The sequence below is a fragment of the Mycetomoellerius zeteki genome, unplaced genomic scaffold (genome assembly GCF_001594055.1).
Source record: "Mycetomoellerius zeteki isolate Tzet28-1 unplaced genomic scaffold, Tzet1.0 scaffold5, whole genome shotgun sequence".
Lineage (NCBI taxonomy): Eukaryota > Metazoa > Arthropoda > Insecta > Hymenoptera > Formicidae > Mycetomoellerius > Mycetomoellerius zeteki.
In genome coordinates, this window is record NW_017257500.1 from 514169 (window position 1) to 524735 (window position 10567).

Sequence of the window (10567 nt, forward strand, 5' to 3'; positions counted from 1 at the left end):
ATAAAAATTTTTTTTATACCTCAAAACATGTATAATAAAGCCTCAAATTTCATTTTCCATGATCCATTGAATAGTTTTTGTAATTTTTACAACCATTTGGATAAAAAAAAGATGGCAAAAATCGAAACTTAATTTTCGACACGACGATATTTTTTAAATTTTCAATATTTTTTCTTCGTTTTGGTACCTACTATAGCTAAACTCATACTAATTAAGAATTTTTTTTTTTAAGATGAGCAGAAGAGCTGGAATTGTGGGAGCCATAGACCTAGTTTTATTTTTCACGACGTTACTTAATATTTTACACAGCGCATATTAACAATTATTTTTTAATAAAAAAATTCTGAAACGTTCTTCAAATATGTACAAATATGTAGAAAAAAACTCTGTCCCAAAAAACTTTATATTATATATTTTTGAAAAATTCGCAAAAATAGTATAAAAATTCTGCATCTAGACTAGAATACCCTCTTAAGCTGGTTCTACATTGATTGTATCGCAGCGTCACAAGCGTGTCGCAGACGTTGCAGTCCAATCAGAGTTGAGCTGGCTTAACGTTGATTGGACCGCAACGCTTGCGACGCTGCGATGCGACTAATGTAGAACCAGCTTTAGGTACGTACGTTAGCAAAATTAATTAATTTTATAGTTTTATTGCTAAAATGAGTATTATTATTGTGATTATTGATTAATATCTTATTCCAGAAAAAACACATGATAAAAAAAAACGTTTTCTCTAAATTCGGGAATTAATTTCATAGTGCTTCGAAGCGGTTACCCATCCGGTTGCATACCGCCACCCAATGTGCTTGACTTCTAAAATCGTATGGAAACCGTTATACTTCGATGATCCACGAACACTCATATAACCATGGATGTATAGCTACTGTATGATACATCTGGTCAACATGGTCCTAATAGAAATTTGTGCAGAAAAAAACGTTGTTCTGCCCGAAGCGAGATATTAGTCTTATAAATTATATAATGATTGTTCAGGTTAGGAAATCATACGCTCTACTCTCACAATACCAAAGAAATTCAATTTGTCTTCGAGGTCTCCACAGTTTCTTTCCTGTCGATGATAGTACGTCGTATTAATACGGTACTGCATGTACCATGATGTACATACCTAAACAGTATGCAGTACAGATATAGGTACAATGTTGATACGATGTACCATAATATCATGTATACTTTTTGTTATACATTCTGTTACTGTACAGTTATAGGCCCGTATTCATAGTCAGACCTTGTACTTAAGGCTTCCTTAAATTTATCTTTAGATGCTCAGTAGCCAATGAAATAATTCGTAGAGCATCTGAAGATAAATTTAAGGAAGCCTTAAATATAAGGCCTGACTATGAATACGGGCAATAAAGTCACTAAATCTATAAAGTACCGCAATTGATTTCAAAATGAAGCATCAAAATGGCCGAAGTGCACATAGTACACGATTTCAAGCATGGTGATTGGTGGTTCATCTTTTAAACTGTACTTACATGTCCCTTCGTGCACTTTCATGCACTAAACTTCTATAGCAAATATAAATCCGTATTAAACTAAAGAATACATAAATTAAGCATTCGTACATATTCTTTTGGTCATAAATAAACTAATTACAATTCAAAAACATTAATTTACATACTTGATGGCTTCATTTTCACAAATAAAGTATGTATATACAAATGCATAAATTTGAAATGGTCGCGTTAAGCATCAAAATGGATGCGAGTTTACGGTACTTTATAGATCTAGTGACTTTATACAGTTACGCCGTACACCGCCATCTCGTAGCAGTACCGTAACAATACGATAGTGGTATTTTGTGCGAGTTGGTTATCTGGGGAGTTTTAAATGCATATACACCGGTAAACACGTCTACTAAACTAATAAATCATAAAATTAGTACAATATTATCAGTTTTTTTACTCTTAATCACTTCAATATTAACAAGGACGCGAACTCCTGAAAGGATGTCGGTCTTTAATAATATCTCGTCGGTGGCTTCTCTCTCGCTATAGATTTTATAATTGATAACACGCAATAATCAATAATACGTTGTAATAGATGGCGCCACTGATACGGTTTTTTTTTCGATTGTTGAATTCGATTTGTTGCGCATGCGTTTCGATCGGCTTCTCCGGGTTTCTCCCCTAGACAAATCTTTTCGATTTATTGTTTTCTTTCGGTAGCTTTGCTAAAATATGAGGCAGTGATGGAGAATCGTTCAATATCTAAGAAGAGGAAGGTTAGCGATCTTCAGAGTTTATCATGTGCAATACGCAAAAATATTTTCATTGTTTCAATGCGGGAAGCTTCTGCGGCGATATTTCGCTGAAAATTGGATGAACGCGGAGACCGCGATCCGCGGATGTCATGGATTCCAGCGTCGTTCTCGCGTGGATTTTGCAACTCCACGTGTTCTTTTTCAGAATTACTTAAAATGTATATATTTCTATTAGATGGAATTCGGTATTGTGATTTTTCTTTGTAATATTCTGAAATTACATATTTGACGTTTGTATTATATTTATTTCGAGTATAATCTATAAAATAAATTATAAACTTCCATTAATTAATTTTTATTTTATTTACTTCGCAATTTGTATCTAATAAGTAATATATAGCTCACTTTTCTTCCGTTACAAACTTTTATGATACAATTCTCTTATATATAATAGATTATAGTCTATAGATAAATTATATACTATTTAAGATAAAGAATAGATTTTGTGTTTTATATATATATATTTCAGATTTTTCTTTTATTTTCAGTTTGTTGGCGATGGTGTCTTCAGAGCCGAGTTGAATGAGTTCTTAACTCGTGAGCTCGCCGAAGATGGTTATTCAGGTGTGGAGGTCCGAGTGACACCAAATCGAACTGAGATTATTTTATTGGCCACCCACACACAGAGCGTACTCGGCGAAAAAGGCCGTAGAATCAGGGAACTGACGTCTGTGGTACAGAAGCGTTTCAACTTCAAAGAACCTCAAAATGTTGAGTTGTATGCAGAGAAAGTGGCCACACGTGGTCTGTGTGCCATTGCACAGGCAGAGTCTCTTCGTTATAAGCTGATTGGAGGTCTCGCTGTACGAAGGCAAGTCAGAGTTTTATCTGCTTTTCATTTATCTTATTACTCCTAATTACATCTATTTATTTTGTTACTTCTAATCATATCTTTTGTAATTTTCATTAAATATTTTATTATGCTCAGGGCATGCTATGGTGTTCTGCGTTTTATTATGGAATCTGGCGCAAAAGGCTGCGAGGTCGTCGTCAGTGGCAAATTACGTGGTCAAAGAGCAAAATCGATGAAGTTTGTTGATGGTCTTATGATCCACTCGGGTGAACCGACTAATGAGTATGTAAACACTGCCACCAGGCATGTACTCCTGCGGCAAGGTACGATTGCATTATCACGTCGATTGCTTTGACTAACAATGGTTTCCATCAAAGCATGCAATCAAATTTGAATTGATCGGTGGAAATGTGTTTGACTGTACTTTTACTTCCGTTTCAATCCACAGTTTCTACTTTCAATGGAAACAATCTTCTAAATTTAATCTGCATTGAATTGATGGTTTCAATGGAAAGTGGACCAATGTAGTAATGACCGCGTTCAGCAAAATGTTTATTTTGCAACTGTAGGAAGTTTTCTTCACTGAGATTGAACTATTCCTCTAGATGTAAAAGTATAGTACAATTAGCACGAAGAAAACTTCCTATTAATTGCAAAATAAATATTTTGCTGAATGTGTTCATAAAGACTTGATATTAGAATGTATATATTCAGAAATTCATTTTATGTTCAATTTATTTTATAAAGTCATTCATAGGTTTGTTTTCTGTTCCTGCACTGGGATTGCACTAGAACTGAACTGAACTGAACTAGTGCAAGCCAGAACTGACGAATGTAAGAGTGCAGGCAAGGAATAGAAAACGTACTAGTACAAGAAAAATGACGTTTCAGTTCTGAATAGTGCAAACTTCTTTCTTTCTTGTGAGAATCGAGTAATAAGACAGTAAGTATATGGACAAGACTATTCTTAACCTAAACGACTTTATAATATCTATATTTTAATACATAGCATTAAAAATGCAGATATACAAGTGAAAACCGTCACAATTTATTAGTTAAAAATCATAACTATTGAGCATACTAATGCATAATAATTAATAATATAATATTATACATTTTTATAAGCAATAATTTCTGTATAGAAATTATTATTTATAAAAATATGTAGTACTTTATTATTAATTATTACGTATTAGTATGACTTTCTAACCTTACAAATTTGATGCTCAGTAATTACGATTTTTAACTAATATCTAATTATGATGATTGCTTGTGAATCTTTAATGCTACGTATTGAAATAGTACATATTAAAGTCTTTTAGTTGAGAGAAGTTATTATTTTCACATATACTTACCGTTTTATTTAGCCGTGGACTTGCGCACTATTTGTATGTATGTACGACGATATCTGTGATATCTATTTTCTGTGGCTGAATAGTATACACCAGTGTATGTACACTAGTGTACTTGTACTGCTTGCACTAGTTTCAGACCTAGTGCAGCCAGTTCAGTGAACTCGTGCACTGAGTTCTGTTGCACTGGAACAAAAAACAGCGTCGCTGACGCCATTTTGGGAACAGAAAACGCTTTAGTGTACACTTTTTGAACTAGTGCGACCAGTGCAGGAACAGAAAACAAACCTCATGTGTTATATTTCATACTATATGTTATATGTTTGTAATATATTTTAGGCGTATTGGGAATCAAAGTCAAAATTATGTTACCGTGGGATCCCAATGGCAAGAGCGGCCCGAAGAAGCCTCTTCCTGATTATGTATCGATTGTGGAGCCGAAAGAAGAAGTTCCGCCATCAGTTCCAATCTCCGAGGTGAAACCTTCAAAAGACATACCTCAACCTACTCCTCTCGCCGTATAACAGTAATTTAAATGCATTTATATGCATTCAAAAAATAAATATAAAAAATAAGATCTGTGTCGTTTTATTTCCAACATTTTTTTCAACATACTAAAAAAAAGGATTCGTACTAGGTAAGAATATCTACTTTAGACAGATATCTTTACTTTTTATTTAAAAAGATTTATTAATATTTCACAATATATGCTACAGTATACCCGATAACTATTTTCATTTGTAAAACCATTCTGAATTATTTTTAAACATAAATATCCAAATATCTAATAGAAGATAAACAAATTTACATTAAAATAACAATTGATAAAATAAACATATGACATGTATTAAACTTATTCCAGAACTTATCCCAAAAAATGACGGTCAACCATTCCGTGTAATTCGGAAATATAAATTTTAATAACTTATGTACTAGGTATTATACACAACATTCCCTAATACCGCAAAACTGTGCGAAACCAATCAAAAAAGAGTTGACATTTAATCATTGAACTCCATTAATCAGTAAACTTCATTATGCACCATTATCTTACTAGTTACAAATTTATGGCTCAAAATTATATACTTAAATCATAAAGTTAGTGCATAATTATATTTTTATTTAGTAAAATTTAAGACTAAAAAATAGAATCCAAAATTTAGCGAAGTTATTAAAAGTTAGTAAATCTTTTAACTTGTAAATTTTATATTTATGATTAGTACAAAATCCTCACATTTTCACTTAACATTTAGTAGTAAATAAGCATAACTGTTAAAGTAAGAAATTGTTCATATACTTTGATTGTTTTCACAGATTTTTCAAATCATTTCAAATAATTCACATAACATTCACTATGAATTTTTATGTCTACACTCACTTTGCGCTAACACTAATTCATGAAAGTGTCGCTGAGTGGACCCTAGAACCCTAGGAGATCTGTCTTTGAGACAATATGAGAAATAATTGAATTTAATATCATAAATAATATGGATATTATTGACGCACTGGCGCCATTTGTTGGGTCAGAGAAAGCAGACCGTCGATCATTCTCCGAACGATGTCCGGCACGGCCGGCTTTTTCGACACTGAGCTCAGTCCGTTTCTGAGTTCGTAAAATACGTTACGTGTGAATGGATTTCTTTGAGATGCAAGACGTAGTTTCAAAAACTGATAATAAACAAAGGGGGTCAGTAAACCGGCGCGTCCTCTGTAAAAAAAAATATAAGAGATGTTTAAAAGTCGCAATACTATTTCTTGATTATAATTCATATCGCGTGGATTACGACACGATTATAGGTCTGTTCTTTGTGATTATACTAGTATGTACTTGTTGCATTTAAAATGAAATAGATATATTTAATAGAAATTTTAATGCAGCTCATTGAAGCAACAAAGAACATATCTAATCGTGCATGATACATACGTGAATACTAGGAGAACGGTAAATGGTAAGATGATGATTTCTGACAGAGCACACAGGCGAAGAATATTCCGTGATTGAAATTCCACCAAAGATATTAACAGACGAGCGCCCCACCAGCTATTATGTCCTAAGCACTGAGACAGAGAGATCACAAGTTCAACTTACATTCTTATTATGACTGTGCAGATAATCGTAAGGTATAATTTTTTTGCATATATATATATTGCATAATCATTCTGTTTACTTACATCTAGCAATGTAAGAGAGTAACTAGCCATGTGCATCAGAGCAAAAAGAAAAACTGGTATGAGCACCACTGCATACAAATCAGTTCAGGATTGAATTTTGTTATTATTAAAATAATTCGCTCTCTTATCTTAAAAGTGACAAAAAATTCAGGAAAGGGGAAAAACTATTTTTTAACTTAACAGAAAATTAATGACTAATCAAAATAGTATCGGCAAAAAGAATGTATTCTTAACACAATCAAATGTCATTTCTATCATTATCATTTTATGATCTTTAAAAAAAATCATCCTTTTTAAATCGTGACGATTTTTTTTTAAATATCCTTTTTTAGTTGTGCCAATTTTAATGATTTTTATGATATATTAAGTTAGGTATTGATGTCCGATATCGTAATTTTTTACTTAACTCATGGTAATAACATGGTAAAAACATGAAAATCATATTTTTTAGTTGTCACTTTTGAATTAAGAGAGCGATATGAAACATTTAAGAAATTGCTTGAACAGACTACATAAATATAAGAAGGATACATGTAACTGGCGCCGCGTACAAAAATATCAAAGAGTAGAACAAATAGTGGCACGAATCTTCCAACAGCAACGTCTCTAAAAATTGTCTTGAGAGCTGAACGCGGGGAACTCTTTGATGCAGACGTAACGCACTAGTTGCCGCATTATTCATTAATACCTTGTAGTATATATTATAGGGATTCCTGAAACAAAACCGTAATTTAACTCTTTGACGTTGAAGTAGATCTATTGGGTTTATTGAATCCATCTAATAGATCTCTTTGTAGAAAATATCAACCAATTCAATTTTTTATGTTACATTTGCACAAAAATTAGGATTATTCTTGTTAAAACATTCTTAATATTCATTCTCTTTTGTCATTTTCCTTAATTTCAAGTTCCTTGAAATTAATGCCTTTAAAGAATAAAAATCTAATTTTTAAATCTTACAGTTTTTTTTTTTAGTAAGATTTGTTATAATTCATTATTTTATTCTTCTTCTTCTTCTTATTATTATTATTATATCTATTGTAATGCACGACAAAGTTAAAAAATTAAGTGAAAAAAAGAATTATAAGAGAAATAAAAACGCAGTGCATATTATTTCATTGTATTTCATGCTTTAAAACATGACACTGTCTCAGTGCCACTATATAGTGACTTTCCCATCCTGTAGATCAACTAACGTATATTAATGGATTCCACAAACCTAGTGTTACTATGTTACAAATTTTGGCATCAGCTCCAAAAGGTTCTCAAACAGAACACAAGTCATTATCAAAATTACATCAAAATGACTTCAAAATAATCACTAAAAGTCACTTTTCAATCATTTATGTTTCATTTTAATGCCATTATTTGACATTATCAAGATTTGTTGTTCTGCTTGATTTACTCTGCAAACATAATAGAGTAGTAAGCCTTAAGTCTTAAGAAATTGATCAATCACAATTGAATGTGAGAAGAATAATCAACTATGATTGGTCAGTTCCTTAAGGCTTAAGACTTATTACTCTATTGTGTTTGCGGGCTTAAGGTACTTCATAAAAGCAGGTGTTGTTCTAGTTCTAAAGTTATGAAAGATGTAAGTACCCAAATATAGGAATAATGTAACCGAAGGTGAATATTATGGTGAAGAGTCTGGTGACCCATAATCCAAATTTAATCTTATTGTCTACAATATGCTGTTTCAAGGCTAGCCATCCCTTTTCGACTTGTGGCGACGAGTCGCTGGATCCACTGCTTGTGTTATCCACCATCCTGAAGCAAAAAAGAAACAATAAGAATCAACTATGAAAAAAATAATTACGTCACATGTATACAAAAACATGTTTGCACTAAAAACTTATTTCCTCTAAATTGATTATATACCTTGAAACAAGGTAATAATTATAATAATGAGCGAATTTATTGAAATATTTACAATTTTATTGATCAACATTTAGTAAATTTGCTCATTTTTGCAATTTTCATCTTGTTTCAAGATATACAATCAATCTCTAGACCAACGCAATTGACTTTCTCCTCTCTGTGGAAATATTAATAGAATTTAGGGTTGATAGTTGATTATGTATCTTGAAATAAGATGAAAATTACAAAAGTGAGCAAATTTACTGGAATTTATTGGAATATTTATATTTTCATTGATCAATACCTAAGAGTCAATTGTGTATTTTAAAAATTACAAAAGTGAGCGAATTCACTAGATGTTGATCAATATATAAAATTACAAATATTTTAGTAAATTTGCTTTTATAACTTTCATCTAGATTTCAAGATTGACTCTCTCAATGGAAATGTTAACAGAATTTTGGAAGAAACCTGTTTTTTAAATTTATTCAAATAAGTGTGGAAACTATGCAGATCTGTTATAGAATCATAAAAAAAAGATGCGCCTTTGCGTATCGTGAGCATCGCGCGTTTCTAAAGTGAAAGTGATCAGGCTTTCTGAGGGAAAGTTGCTTCTTTTTGACCGAGAAATGAACTCACGAGCCGTTAACGCGTAAATGTTAACGAGCGAGAATTTCGGTTCAGAATGGCCATGTCTGAACGATGTGTGTAAGCAGTTTTTCTCTCCGCACGTAGCGCGACATACACAGATCACACGATTTGATCAGGTAAATTACATCGTCATTCGGATGACACCGTTGTGTTCGTACCGTTCGTACCATCAAGGCTTGATCTAAATCAGGCGAGCCAAACTTTAATTACACTTACACGCTGCACGCTCCGCACGACGACGCACAGGATACTCCAGTGGTGATCTACACGTCAGTGACGACAGCAAACAATCGCACGAGCGGCACGAATCCACCTATTCGGAACATCTACGTGTCTAAACGAGCCGAGAACCCAACTTCCGACAGCCTCGTGAATATTGGCGAATGAATATCGTTTCCGTAAATCCCGTTCGCAGATGTCGCACAGTGTCTGCGACACGGTGCCATCTTGAGCCAAAATTAGCGACTTTCATCAGATTCGACAATTAACTCGACCGATGATTGACTTAGCTGGTAGAATTATTCATCAGCAAATAATTAACTTTTAAGGAGAGCTGGAGTGACGCGGCCGAACTTGATAGTACAGACTTTTTTTTTAATTCCAAATTCAATAATAGTGACATCTCTTTCATTCATTTCTTATATTTATTATATATCGCTGTGTCTCGCTCAAATGCATTCATCTGTCCTTATCTAACATATTGCAACTCCATTTTTTGGAAGAACATTTCGGAAGTTTTCAAACATCTACAACTAGACGCAATTATTGCTTTTTGTTTACCATTCCGAATCTTCGCTCAGCATTCGTATACACGTCATTTGCAGATTGACATAAATCTTATATGAAGCTTTTAATCTTTCATAACTAAGAGTTGAAAAATGTAAGTTTTTAATTTCTTTTTATTTTAGTAAAAAGTCTATTGCAGCACTACCAAATTTTGCGTCTACTTTATTCCTGTTGTGAAAGAATTTTTGGTTCCGTTCAGTAAATTCGGAGATTTATATCGATCTGCAAAGTCCCAACAATTTGACCACTCTAGCATCCTCTTAAGGGGATCTCTTAAAATCGTCTGTATTACTGATTAAATCATGATTTTTTTTATAATAAATACTTTTTTCTCTTTCACAGATTCGAAAATCCTTTTCTAGGATTAAAGTATACACATTAATACGTGTTTGTGAGATGGAATTTATGCCGAGAACGACAAAAAATTTCAAAATTGAAATCTTAAGAAAAATGTTTTATCGTTCTCGGCATAAACTCCACCTCACAAATACGTATTAATGTGTACACTTTAATCCTGGAAAAGGATTTTCGAATCTGTGAAAGAGAAAAAAAGTGTTATACAAAAATTATGGTTTAATCGGTGATACCACCGACGAGATACTATTAAAGACCGTTAACCCTGGGCAAATTTTCGGTGGTATAAAAAGGGCCCAAAGGGCCCGGAGG

The 10567-nt window shown here is 32.8% G+C and overlaps 2 protein-coding genes across 4 annotated transcripts; one reads left to right on the plus strand and one right to left on the minus strand.

Moving 5' to 3' along the window:
• The first annotated feature begins 2147 nt into the window (after nt 1–2147).
• On the plus strand, nt 2148–4970 carry RpS3 (ribosomal protein S3). Its single transcript, XM_018455640.1, has 4 exons — nt 2148–2248; nt 2776–3098; nt 3216–3403; nt 4772–4970. The coding sequence occupies exons 1-4, from the start codon at nt 2216–2218 to the stop codon at nt 4954–4956; spliced, it is 729 nt and encodes a 242-aa protein (XP_018311142.1). The 5' UTR covers nt 2148–2215; the 3' UTR covers nt 4957–4970.
• A 718-nt stretch (nt 4971–5688) lies between these two features.
• Nucleotides 5689–9509, minus strand: Kr-h2 (transmembrane protein 33-containing Krueppel homolog 2). 3 transcript variants are annotated; one of them, XM_018455644.1, is made up of 6 exons: nt 9332–9509; nt 8207–8374; nt 7136–7317; nt 6605–6672; nt 6357–6490; nt 5689–6140 (listed from the first exon to the last, which is right to left on the minus strand). In XM_018455644.1, exons 2-6 carry the CDS (start codon nt 8371–8373, stop codon nt 5927–5929), a joined length of 765 nt encoding a protein of 254 aa, XP_018311146.1. In that variant the 5' UTR covers nt 8374; nt 9332–9509; the 3' UTR covers nt 5689–5926. The 3 variants fall into 3 exon arrangements, with proteins under 3 accessions (XP_018311146.1, XP_018311147.1, XP_018311148.1); XM_018455645.1 differs by having other exon boundaries at nt 8207–8380; XM_018455646.1 differs by lacking the exon at nt 9332–9509 and adding an exon at nt 9104–9228.
• Nucleotides 9510–10567: the final 1058 nt, after the last annotated feature.